At 40.7% G+C, this 13818-nt stretch overlaps 1 protein-coding gene across 2 annotated transcripts in view; it reads left to right on the forward strand.

Annotated features, from left to right (window-relative positions):
• The window catches only part of Dennd6a (DENN domain containing 6A), a 53962-nt gene extending 40485 nt beyond the window's left edge, over window positions 1–13477 (forward strand). For both annotated transcript variants that reach the window (XM_021181499.1, XM_029469006.1), the window contains exons 15-20: window positions 2183–2272; window positions 9588–9641; window positions 9748–9857; window positions 10214–10316; window positions 11597–11671; window positions 12353–13477. In XM_021181499.1, the coding sequence (XP_021037158.1) occupies window positions 2183–2272; window positions 9588–9641; window positions 9748–9857; window positions 10214–10316; window positions 11597–11671; window positions 12353–12484 (564 nt within the window). In that variant the 3' untranslated portion in view covers window positions 12485–13477. The remainder of the gene's footprint in view (window positions 1–2182; window positions 2273–9587; window positions 9642–9747; window positions 9858–10213; window positions 10317–11596; window positions 11672–12352) is intronic.
• The last annotated feature ends 341 nt before the right edge of the window (window positions 13478–13818 follow it).

Below are 13818 nucleotides of genomic sequence, written 5' to 3' on the forward strand. Positions count from 1 at the left end.
ACTTTGTAGACCAGGCTGGCCTCGAACTCAGAAATCCGCCTGCCTCTGCCTCCCGAGTGCTGGGATTAAAGGCGTGCGCCACCACGCCCGGCTATGGATGATTGTTTTAATGTGTTCTTGGATTCGGTTAGCGAGAATTTTATTGAGTATTTTTGCATCCATATTCATAAGGGAAATTAGTCTGAAATTCTCTGTCTTTGTTGGGTCTTTCTGTGGTTTAGGTATCAGAGTAATTGTGGCTTCATAGAATGTGTTGGGTAGAGTACCTTCTGTTTCTATTTTGTGGAATAGTTTGTGCGGAACTGGAATTAGATCTTCTTTGAAGGCGTGATAGAACTCTGCACTAAGGCATGTGCAATCTTGCCTTGACTTGCATTATCTTTCAAAAATTAAAAAAATCTCTGTGTGTTTGTGTGTGTGTGCGTATGAAATTCTCTCTTTCCACCTTTTATTTGGGTTCCAGGGGAAAATACCTTTACTCACTGTGGCATCTTGCTAGCTCTGATGCACACCTCACCCCCGAATCACTTTTAAATCCAACCTTAGGTTTGTATGTTTTGCTCAAACTTGTAGTATTAGCCCTAGGAAACTTGAGACGGAAGGATCTAAGTTCTAGACCTATCAGGCCCTTGTCTCAAAAGTAGACACATAGGTATGGTGAGATGACTCACCAGGTGATGGCGTTTGCTGCCAAGCTGACAACCCAGTTCAGTGTCTGGGGAGGACCCACATGCTGTAAGAGAGAGGAGAAAACTAGCTCCCACAAATAGCCCTCCACATATTTTGCAGTGGTATATGTGTGCTTCTTCCCACTTCCCCAGTCATACACACACACTGCTACATACAAAATAAATGTATAAACCTGAGTTGTCTCAGGATTTCCATAATAAAGACAGAACTGACTCCTGCATGTTGTCCTCTGATCTATACAACCACTCCTTGGCACACATGTGCACACGCACACATACAAATGTATTGACCAAGCCAGCTCAGTCAACAGGATCTCAAGGGAGGGAGTGAAGATTGAAAAAGAAGAAAAACAGAGCAAATGCTCACAGACTCCAGCCAGTGCTGAGGCTGAAGCAGCTTTCTGTCTCAGCAGCCTGCTCTATAGCATTCCAGGTCCATCCGAAAAACACGGTCAGCCCTTAGAGCAAAGACTAAAAAAGTCATCAAGGGAAGTAGTAGACAAGGCGGTCACACAGGACAGTAAGTAAGTAAAGCGTAAGCAAAGGATCACACAGGCAACGATGCAGGAAAGCAGCACACAAAGCCCCGGGGTCACTGGTTCTCACATCCCGATCTGAGCCCAGTGACAGATGCCAAAGTTCTACAAGTGGCACCAAAAGCTCTCAACAATGTAAGTAATTTTTTTTTAATTTAAAATTAATCAAAAGACAAGGGGCTGCAAAGATGGTTCAGTTGGTAAGGTGCACACACACATAATCAAGATACCAGCGCATAGACTTGAGTGTTGGCTCTGTAGATATGGGAAAATGCCAGTCATTCTGGAAACCTAGACATTGTGAAAATATCACTAACAGTAAGAGAAAAATTGGGGGGCTTCTTGTTTTAAGATATGTTAGTAGTATTAATATAATGTATGTAAAATAAAGATTATTTTCATTGTGAAGTGATGCTCTTAAGTATGTGATAAATGATATTAATACATGTATGTTCTTGGGTTTTACTCAGGATTTTTCAATTAAATTTATATTTGAATGATAAATGCAAATACTATGGTCTTTTGATACATGTATATATTGTATCATCTTTTGTCAGGTTAAAGAATCCCATTTCTTCAAACACTTATCATTTCTTTGTAGTGAAAACATTTAAAATCCTTTCTTCTGTTTTTTTTTTTTTAGATATTTAGTACATAAATATTCTATGATTACCCTGCTGTACAATAAGAACACACCAAAATTGCTTGCTCCTGTAAAGCTGTAACTTAGTACAGTTACAGTTAAGCTTTCTCTCCCCAGCCTTCAGCTAAAGCTTCCTTTTACAAAATTTACAAAATGAACTTAAAATTAAATTATTTCAATATAACACTCTAAGTATTTTGGTTGGTTGGTTGGTTGGTACTAAATTTAAATGTCTAGTTACAAAGTAGTTGGAGTTGGTTGTTATCTTAAATTTCCTGACACTAAAATATGGATTTCCATTTTCTTCTCACAAGGGTATACAGCAGAAGCGTCCTTCTGAGGCCCAAAGCGTTATACTCCGGCGCTATTTTTTGGAACTAACACAAAGTTTCATCATTCCATTAGTAAGTTATTAATCTTAATGATTTACTGAGCATGTATAAATGTGATTCCCATTTTTCAATCTTAACTTATATGCTTTGCCAATTAATGGGTTTAGTGATTTACAATCCAGCCACTTAGGAGAAGTGTGGATTCCTGGCTCCAGTTCACTTGTAAGTAGTAGTTCACTAAGGAAGTAGGTAAGTCATCTGCCTTCAGTCTGCTTGTCCTTGAGATAGGCCTGATTCTATGGTCCCTAAATAACTTTGAAGTTCATTAATGCATTTTTTGAAGTAGGGTTGGAGCTTATTAAGAGATGGACAGTATACATTACAAGCACTAGGTTTAAGAGAAAGAAGAACAATCAGAAAGATCCCTGAGAACATGGTCATAGGCTTCTTGAAGGGTAGTCACACATTATAAGTCTTTATTGAGATACTAATACAGTTTTTATTCTTTTTTTATTCACCATTCTTTTGAAATAGACACAGAATTGTCTGCATTGCTTTTTTATTTCTGTGATAAGAGACTATGGCCAAGGCAATGTATACAACAAAAGTTTATTTGAGCTTATAGTTGCAGAGGGTTAGAGTCTGTGACCATCATGGTGGGGGCATGGCAGCATGCATGACGTCACAGTGCTGGAGCAATAGCTAAGAGCCTAAGTCTTGATTCACAGTCTTGAGACAGAGAAAGCTAACTGGGAATGGCCTGAGCTTTCAAAGCTCAAGCTAACCCTCAGTGATACTTCTTCCAACAAGGCCATACCTCCTACTACTTCCCAAATGTTTCCACCAGTGGGGGTAAGTATTTAAATATATGAGCCTATTCTCATTCAAACCTCCACCATCCAGAATGCATAGAGTTAAAGTGATTGGGGTAGGGTGGTAGTGAAGGGAGGGTGGTGCAAGGATCCATCCCAAGGCCTTGCCCTTGCAAAGCAAAGACTCTGCCATTGAGCTACATCCTACACTACACTTCGGAGGTGGAGAGCATGAGAAAGTTGAGCACAAAACAATAAAATTCAATCCGTAATTCCAGGTGATAAACATTCCAAGATACCTTTGATATGAAACTTGACGATCCATGGTGATTACCTAATAATCCCAGCACTTACAATATAGGAACAGCAGGATTGTTGAAAATCAGAGGCCAGTCAAGGGCCCAGAGTGCATTCCTGCCTCAAAACCACCAACAAAAAACCAAAACCAAAAACCACCACTACCACCAACAAAAAGCCCCTCAACAACACTGAAAAGGCCTTGTATTGCAAAAGCAAGAGCAGGTTTGTTTATGAACTTCACAATGGTGCGGGTGGCTGTATCTTCATTCGTATTTGTTATGTAAGAACCAGTAGTCAAGTATAGTCTCCCCTGTCTGTCTCTGTCTCTGTCTCTCTCCCTCTCTCTCCCTTCTATCGGTCCTTTCTTCCCTCCCTTCTATCTGTCCTTTCTTTCCTCCTTAGCGTTGGCTGGCATGGAACCCACTATGCAGATCAGCCTGGCTCCAATTTGTGGCAGTCTTTTTGAGTGTCTGCCTTGTGAGTGCTGGTATTATGTGTGCCACCACACCTTTCTAAATGTAGTGTTTATTAGGTGCCCCAAAGCCCATTAAAGACTATTAAAGTTGTATCACCATAAAGCCACAAAATTCTCAGTTCAAATGGAGGATTTAGTTTTGCTCATAATTTCAGACAGAGACTTGAGTGAAAGGTCAGACTGTCCACTGTTTTAGGCTTGAAGCAAGGTAGTCTGTCACAGCAGTGTGAACCTGTAGCAGAGGCTGCACACTTTGTGAGAAAGGGACAAGGTTTCCCATCCAGGGTTGTCCTGTCTGTGACCTCTTGTAAGGTCCTACCTCTTCCTAGCTCATTCCATACAAGTTTAGCAGTGGATTAACCCATTGATGACTTTAGTGTTTCTGTCATTCACTCACCTCTCAGTTGTACCCCAGCTAGGGAACCAAGCTTTAACAGAGAGTCTTTGGTAGGATGCTTTATACCAATCACAGAAACCCTTACAGTAGTGAGTTTAATACCAGTGCTTCATTTTTAGAAACCGAAGGGTTTCCACTGAATCAGTTTGTTTTGTTTTTCAAGATATGGTTTCTCTGTGTAGCCCTGGCTATCCTCAAACTAATAACTCTGTAGACCACAGAGATCTCCCTGCCTTTGCTTCCCAAGTGCTCGGACTAAAGATTTTAGTGGGATTTTAACTTTGGGATTAAAGACCGCCCAGCTAACTGAATTAATTTTTAAATTCCTATGAACATCTTGACTCGTGTGTCAAGGTTGTTTTTACCAGATGCTTATGTCACGTAACCACAGACAGTTTACTACCAAACTGCTGCATTAGATGTCAGTCAGCACGCAGACCGTTTATCCTAGAGGTATAATAGACACTTTTGGTGATTGTTCTTTTTTGTATGGTTGATTTTTGAGACAGCGTCTCTCTGTGTAGATCTGACTGTCCTGAACTCACAGAGATTCTCCTGTCTCTGCCTCCTAAATGCTGGGAATAAAGGCATGTGCTTTGGTGATTGTTCTATGGATTTATGGTACAGCATCCATAGAACAAATCATTACAAGTGGTGCAGATACCCAAGGATCAGGTCAGGTTTGTGTTAGCTATTACAGGTTCTGATATAAATCCCCACAATATGTGCAAAGCTGGGTCCAGTTCTTCATCAGAAATTACTGGTGGGGGATGTCAGATGCAGCAAAGAGAACCTGCCCCTTTGATCATGGTGCTGTTGTCTTACTGAGAAGAGCTGTACACACTCTTCAGGAGGAAGCTCTTGAGTAGGTGGGTAGGAGGTGTTTTCTGCATGATTCAGCCAATCCCATTCTTTCCTTCTCTTAAACACCATCTTCTTCAGACTAGGAGCTCTTGTTTCCTCCAGTAATGTGAGGATCTACTTCAGAAGATTTCTCTGTGTCTGCTACCTGGGAGTGAGGAGGCTGCTCTAGTAAGAGCGGTGGCTCCTTTCTATCAGATTTATCCTAGGTTCCCTTAAGAATTTGTCTACATCACCCTTATAAATAGAAGCCAAGGCTGGAACTTTGTTCCTGTCTCCCTTACTGCTGAGGTATACCAGCAGTCCCGCAGGTTGCTCTCTTATTAAAGCACTATCTGCTCTGTGACAGGGACCCAGAGGGCAGAAGTATCTCTCTGGTCAGGGTCAGTGAAGGGGAATTGGACTCTAGTGGCTTGCCCTGATGTTGCTTGTATTCTAATGCTACTATTGGTTCCTCAAGGTCTTGTTGCCCCAGAGATAAGAGAGTCCTCATATAGACCCAAGTGACGCTATGTGACCTTGCCCCAAGTTATTTCTGATTGTTGACTAAAGATGCCAATAGCCAATAGTCAAGAGACATAGGCAGGTTTAGGGTTTCTGGGCCTGTGGGGTGAGAGGAGAACCACAAAGGAGAGAAAGGAAGAGGAGAAAAAAGTCCATGGGTTAGGGGTTGTGAAAACATGGCCCCAAAGTCTGGCCATATAGAGTTAAGAGCAGCCCAGATGAAACATGGTAAGTAATAACTCAGGGTTATCTATTAAAAACTAGATTCTAGCAGCATAGAGGGTAGATATCTGCCCAGCTCTTGTGCTGTTTAAGGTTTATTATAAGTAATAAAAGTTATGTATGTCTTTTATCTGTAAAATAAATGATCAAAGGTGGAGTAACACCCCTCTCCCCCGCCCCAGGATTGGAATTAAAAATGATTACAACAGTGCACTGTTTTGGCCCAAGTGGGTCAAAGCAGGGAGTACCTGTGTCTTGGTACATACATTTTTTCTGAACTAGCCTGTGGTGAGATTTTATATCATGCCTGAGTTTTGTACCTTAAGAGGTCGCCCTAGAGTTTCTGTCTCTACTGTTTGTTTGTTTTTGTTTTGTTTGAGACAGAATCTCACTATGTAGCCCTGGCTGACCTGAAAATCATATGTAGATTAGGATGGCCTCCAACTCAATAGCAATATACTTGCTTCTGCCTCTCAAGTCCTGGGATTAAAGACATGTGCTACCATACCTGGCTGATACTGGTTTTTTTTTTTTTGTGTGTGTGTGTGTGGGGGGGGGGGTTTTTTTTGGTTTTTTTTTTTTTTTTTTGAACAGGTGGATACCATATCCAGGAAGCTCTATAACTCTGAAAAGGAACCTTAGCACATCCTCCTTCTGATGTCGGGTGGCCTTTAACTATTTATTGAATAAACAACTAGATAATACAACCATTCTAAGAAACTTAGCGGAGTGAGATATAAATATCAGCAGTATGACAGACAGTGTCTTGGTCTGGAAATTGCATCATTACCTTTATGTAGTTGCTATAGAATCTACAAATGTTACATGAAAGCAACCTGAAGATCTTTGATGTTCATTTTTAGAAAGAAAGTATTCTTTCTTGTTTTGGGGATAGAATTTTGATCCATTTAAACCTGTGTTATGCTGAAGCTATAATTCAGTGGTACAATAAGCATTAGTGAGACCTTGGATTTGAGGCCTAGAATCAAACTACATTTTTTTTTTTTTTTTTTTTTTTTTGTACTTAGCATAGGCTAAGTACCACTTGAGATTCACTTCTGTATTCCTAGCACTCAGGAGGCTGAAGCAGGATTGTCACAAGTTGAAAGTTAGCCAAGGCTGATGCTGTCTCACAGACAAAAAACAAACAACTCGCACAACAAACCAATCAAAATGCAGAGCTGTGGAGCCCAAATCCACAACACAGTTCCTCCACGGTGTGTGGAGGTTATAGCTTAGGGATCATTGTGTAAGAGGGAGTAGAAAGAGTTTAAGATCCAGAGAAACAGGAAGTTTGCTGTGAGATTTTATCTTTTAGAAACATCAGAGGCTACCTACACCCATGAAATCTCACCAGTGTGGCTGCCTAAATGTGACGGGAACAGTGACAGTGACAGCACTAGTAGGCATGCTCACGTGGGAGAGAAGACAAAACTGTAGGCAACTAAGGAATGATGAGCGTGGGAGACATGGTCTTCCCTAGGGAAGGGCACACCAGCTGGTTATCCAGTACCAGGTAGTCAGTCAGACCTGAACACTTACAAACAAGTACTAGTATACAGGCAGAACAGGTACACACACACACACACACACACACACAAAGCTAAAGAGGCCATGAATTTGAAAAGACACAGGGTGAGCTGGTAGTTATATATAGGTTTGGGAGGACGAAAGAGAAATGGGGAAATGATGTAATTATAATCTCAATTTAAACAAATAGCAACAATTGAACTCAAGTTCAAATAAGAGTCTGGCTAGGTTGCTTTTTGAAGCTTCAGTTTCCCAGCAGTTTCCTTAGCACAACATGTTTCAAGGATTACAAGAGATGAAGCATCTACAGTGTTACATATATTTTCTGACATAGCATGTTTAATAATTGTCATTAAAACTATATGTGGCTGGAAAGATGGCTATGCAGTTAGAAGCACTTGTTGCTCTTGCTAAGGACCAGAGTTCTGTCCCAGCCATCCATTTTTAGAGGTTCAAAACTGCCTGTTGTTCTAACTTTAGGGCATTCAGCACCCTCTTCCGGTATCTATGAGTGTTCTCTCTCTCTCTCATTCACTCACACACACACACAAATAAGAATTTTAAAAATTAATCTTTAAAATATATATGAGCGGGAGGCAGAGGTAGACAGATCTCTGTATTAGAGGCCAGCCTGGTTTACAGGGCAAGTGCCAGGACAGCCAGGGCTACACAGAGAAGATGGATGGATGGATGGATGGATGGATGGATGGATGGATGGATGGATGAATGGATTTAGAGCCAGATAAGAGTAGCATAGTCCTATAATTACAATTGGTGGTAGGAGGATCATGAGTTCAGGGATAGCTAGGAGTATATAGCCAGACCCCATCTCAACAAAACAAGCAAGAGCTGTTGAGAGGGCTTGGAAGTAAAGGCAGTTGCTGTATAAGCCTGGCAACTCGTTCAATCCCTGAGGCCTGGATGAAGACGGAAGAAGAGAACCAGCTCCGGAGTTGTCCTCTGACTTCCACGTGTGTGCTGGGCACTTAAACCCATATGTCATACACTCACACACAGATTATTATCAACAGACAAAATTATGAACTGGGCACAGTGCCATGTACCAGCTACTTGGGAACCTAAGGTGGAAGGATAACTTGAAGCCATGAGTTCAAGATCAGCTTTGGCAATACAACAAGCCACCCATCTCAGAAAGAAAGACAGCAAAACTAAAAGTAGTCTGTTTTGAGTGTCCAAGCCTTAGTTAAATTTTGTTGAAACATGACTTCCCAATTCATTTTAACTGGAGCAGTCTTTTGTAGGAAATGGTGAAAGCATTGAAGGTGTGTGTGTGTGTGTGTGTGGGTGAGAATAAATGAATATAATTACTTAAAATTATTAAAAAACAAAACACCTGGGCTCACTTTTTCCTTTTATATATCCACAAGACCTATCACTTTTATGATTCCATGAAGCATGAAGTTTTTTTACCTTACCAACAAGCAAGTGATTAATTAGTTCTGCAGTAGACACCAGCAAGGTATCCTTTAATCTAGTTCTGATGATAATCTACCTGGCTATAGCTTCAGATCCCAAATGCTGAGGGCTGGGTTCTTGATGATGCTCTATTGCATGTTAGATGCCAATCACAAGCTCTAGTCTGTGATTACTGATCCATTCTAAATCCCATAATCCCCTTCTTGGGGTTTCACTAATTTACTTGAATGACTCAGGGAAACACTGATGTTAGCTGGTTTATTATACAGAGCATTACAAAGAGTACAGATAGATAGGATGAGGTATGAAGGGAGAGACTAAAGCTTGCACGATGTCTCTGAATGTGCCACCGCTATGAATGCCAGGGTTCTACCTTAGAACTCTTTAACCCATGTCTTTTGGGATGCTACAGAGACTTCCTTGCATAAGCATGGCTGAAGCCTGGGTATCCGTGTTCACTGTTACTGATGCAGTGGGTGGTGGGAGTCAACAGAGCCTGTCTGGCAGACTCCTCCTTGAAGTTGTGATCCAGACCCTTTCTGACCAGATAGATTAGAGAACTCCTGGCTAGCAACTTGTATGTAGAAAGGCCATGGAAGACTTAAGAGATCTTTGTTACGTACTATGGGAGTGAAAATCTGGTTTCTATGAACTGCCTGTAGTAAGGAGTTACAAGTTTCACACAGAAACTGGGTGAAAAAAGGCTGTGTGTGTGTGTGTGTGTGTGTGTGTGTGATGCCATAGTATCACTTGGACAACCGCTTTATTAAAATGTAAGTTCCCTTAAGTAAGACTGTGTAAGAACACCAGACACACATACATACATTTATTTATTTATTTTTGCTTCAGGAAAGATATGTGGCAAGCTTGATGCCTTTGCAGAAAAGTATTTCTCCGTGGAAGGTATGTGATATTCAAGCAATTTCCTCTTTTTCATTGTCTAGCTATACTTAACTGCTTTGAATAGACCAGTTCCTTATTTCTAAATATATTATGCCTTGTTTTCTAGAGTCCACCCCAGTTACGGCAGTTCCTTCCAGAAGAATTTATGAAAACACTTGAGAAAACAGGGCCTCAGCTCACCTCTGGAATAAAGGGCGACTGGATTGGACTTTACCGGTTAGGCTCTTTACTTATTTTCCTCCTAGCTGTGGATCTTTACTTAAAAAAAAAAAAAAAAAAAAACTAGTTGAAAACCAAGATATTCATATCGTATGGGTTTCTGAACTATAAGAAAGGAAGGAAAGGCTGGTATGGTGTTGCATGTCTATAATCCAGACACTTGGGAGGTGGAGCCAGGAGGACCCAGAATCAGCTTCCTAACGAGTTTGTTTTTCCCAGGCTTCAGAACAAGCCTGGACTACTTGAATCCCTGTTTGTTCTTGTTGTTTTGCTTTGCTTTGTTTTAAGAGGAGGATTTTGAAACAAGAAATAAATCTTAACTAAACTTTGCTTTTTTAATATTTATTTTGTAGGCAGTTTCTAAAGTCTCCAAATTTTGATGGCTGGTTCAAGACCCGGCGGAAAGAAATGACTCAAAAATTGGAGGCACTTCATCTAGAAGCTCTTTGTGAAGAGGTCAGAAAAAAGTGTATTAGTACATGCAAGTGTTCAGAGTACAAAAGTATTCTTAGAGGCTTAGAGTAATACTCGGACAGCACTTTATTATATTTACGTACTTATTCTGTGTATGTATGTGTGTGTGCATGCATGCTGCAGTGTGAGTATGATCTGGAGGACACATTTCAGGGCCAGGGTTCCTTTTCCCCCATGCAGGTACAAGGTCTAACCTGGGGTATCTGTCTTGTCAGTAGTGTCTTTATACACAGAGCACTACTTTATTTACATAGTATGCACAGCTAACGTTCTCCTATCCTGTCCTATGAGTCAGAGCTCTCTCTCAATTGTCATGTCCTGGAGGTGGGTGGGTTGTGATCTGCATTCTGCTGCACCTGTAGTTCAGTTCAGTGAGCTCGCCTCAGTCTGCACCCCACGCTGTGAAGCCATGGTGTGCTGTAGTCTGCTTTTTGGTCTATGAGAACTAACTGTGCGCATCTCTTTCCAGTTGTGTGTTCAGTGACCTCCATTAGTAGCATGAAATCACCTGCAGTAGGAGTATTATATCTGGGAAACTGGCAAATATTAAAGGATTGAGTATACCTGGGATCAGGACTCACATGCGTGCAGGCTCAGTCCAGCTGGCTTCTGGTGTGACCTCGTCACCGCCTCCAGTTGGTGCTGTGCATGGCACTGTGCATGTGGTTGGACTGCATTTCATATTGGTCTCACAGCCTGCGTCACAGGACACTTGTAGAGACAGTACAGTCTAAAAAGTTGCATTTGTATTTAGCTTTAAATGCTGAGGTAGGCAGGTCACAGTGTTATCATTTCTGTCAGAAACTCCTAGTGACTGTGGCTTTTAGAAAAATGCTATGATGAAAGCAACCTCATGTAAGCCCTATAAAGATCTTATTTGAAGATATAAAAATTATATCAAGTAATATGTTTGTGTTTGGTTATCTTGATTTGTTAGCTAACTATTCCTTATAAATTACTAATATACTAAGTAAAGATTAGTATTGCATTGAGCTGCTGTTCAGTTTTTCTGTCTTGACAAAAAGGCCACCTCAGAAAGGAGTTTTCTTATATTTTTGTTTACAGTTGTTTTGGCCGATGTTGAAATTTATCTACTTAACACTTTTAGATTTTCATGAAAATTACCCTTGGGCTTATACTGCTGTGTGGGAATTGTGTGCCCTGTCTTTCTTCCCGTCTTGTCCTTCCTTTCCGCTAGACTCGCTGGCTGGAACAGAGAGGTTCTGAGTCTGTACCAACTGAGGATTTTCTTATTGTTGTAGGATCTCCTTCTCTGGATCCAGAAACACACAGAAGTAGAAACAGTGGACCTTGTGTTGAAGCTGAAAAATAAGCTGGTATGTAACTAAAGAGATGAGGATAGAAAATGGACCTTTCTGTGAAAATATTTTCTCATCTGAGCTGACTCTCACTCTGTTGTGTACTACAGAAGTCGTTTTTTAAATGAGAACATTTGAGATTGGCCAGTTGATGGTAGATATCACTAGAAATTTTGCTCATTCAAATAGATCAAATGATTCTAAATTATTTGAAAGACATTTAAACAATTTTAAAAATTATTTTATGAGTATAAATGTATGGCTTGCTCTTAGTAAGTGCACCATATGCATGCAGTGCTTGCAGAAGCCAGAAAATGGCACCCCCTCCATTGGCAGTATGAAGCCATGTATATGCTAGGACCTGAACCCAGGTTTTCCACAAGTGTAGCCAGTGCCCTTAACTGCTGAACTCTCTAGCCCCTCAAAAGAGATTTAAAACAGAATCTCCTGAACTCTCTAAAGCCATTGTCTTACCTAGATTTTATGGCACATACTATCCTTAGGCATCGTCTATGAGTGTATAGAACGGCCTTTATTGAGGTCCTTTACACCCCTCCCCCACTTGATGTTCTCTACAATTTTAGTTTCTGTAAATTCTAGGCGGAGACCTAAACTTCCAAGTGATCATTCTATAAAAAGGTGTTTATGTAGCAAAGGCAATATATTAATACAGATTCACTAAAACCATTCCTTATGTAGTTGCAGGCTGACCGAGAGAATTTACCTGTGAAGCCTGACACTGTGGAGAAGTTACGGACACATATAGATGCAATTATCCTAGCCTTACCAGAGGACCTGCAAGGCATACTGCTCAAGACTGGCATGACATGATACTTGCCAGGTTTTCCAGCCAGAAAGGACTGTGAAGCAGGAAGCATACTGACATTTCATCTAGACGCACACAGGAGCAAGCTCAGTGGCATAGCACGGAAACAAGCAGCAATTGCTAGATACAGGTGGAAAGGCTGAGCGGATAAACAGACATTTGTAGTGCGTTCTGTGGTGGTTCCACAATGCTGAAATACCGAAAGACATTTCCATATTTTTAATCACGTTCTAAAGTGCTCTTATGAGAGACCTATGGGGCCATCAGTGTAAGTGACTCCAAACTGCAGTGCCGGCATTGCAGATATTTTTTTAAATTGGTGCTGCTTTGCCCAATCATGTTGAACTCAGGGGAATATAAGAATAATGTTCACACTGGCTGTCTTCTTAAGAAGGAAAAACTGAACTTTCCAACTAGAGTTAGATATAACTGAGGCTTATGTAGTGCCTTCCATTGTCCTATATGTTTCACAGGGTCCGGCTGCTAATTGTAAGGCTTTTTCTTTTTTAATTATGATACATAATTTCAAAGGCATTATGTCAAGTAATCACTTGCCCAAAAGTATTTCTTGTTGCCCCTCATGTTTATTACCTGGTGTTTTAAATTATCAGGTAGGTTTTCATGTCACAACTCTACCATTTTCACAAGTACGACTTAGGTGTGTCTCCAAGGAAGGAGGCACATGTAGTTCTGGCTATGGACGAGCTGATTTCTCCTTTCTCTTTTACTCACTGGCCTGCATACACTAGGTAGCTTGAATGTCTTTTGAAGACATTCTCACTATGAACATCATAGTTGTTTTTTAAAAGAATATTTTTATGTCAAAGATAAGCCATTCATGTAATAATTATTTGAGAGTTTTACATTTACCTTTTAACATTATTTGTTGGGTGACACTATTTCCCCTAATGGATGATTTTTAGAAGACTTTTCCTGTTGTTGTTTGACATGGGACCTTTTGTGTAAATCAGCATTACACTTTTGTTTGTTTGTTTTCATTTTGTTTGTACTACCTTGCCAAAAGTAGAATGAGATAGTTTGGTTTCAGATGGGAATGTTGCAGAAGCCACTGATCAGGTAGGCACACACAAAGCAGCATATGTGTAAATAGCTGTGACTTAAGTACCTGCCCTTCTGAGCAGCCACACGGTGGCTTCAGAAGCCATCTCTTATTCTTTTGATGTTATTTTCAAGGGCATTCCTGATCCAAGAAGGTTTCTCTGTGTGTGTGACTGTGGTCTCATATCTAGGGTGCCCCTTTCTTACTCATGGATACAGTCTCTTGAAGCATACCACTGTCCTAGGAAGAGTATGGCATTTGAATGAAATCATTTGTCTG

This window comes from Mus caroli, chromosome 14 (genome assembly GCF_900094665.2).
Source record: "Mus caroli chromosome 14, CAROLI_EIJ_v1.1, whole genome shotgun sequence".
Taxonomy (NCBI): Eukaryota; Metazoa; Chordata; class Mammalia; order Rodentia; family Muridae; genus Mus; species Mus caroli.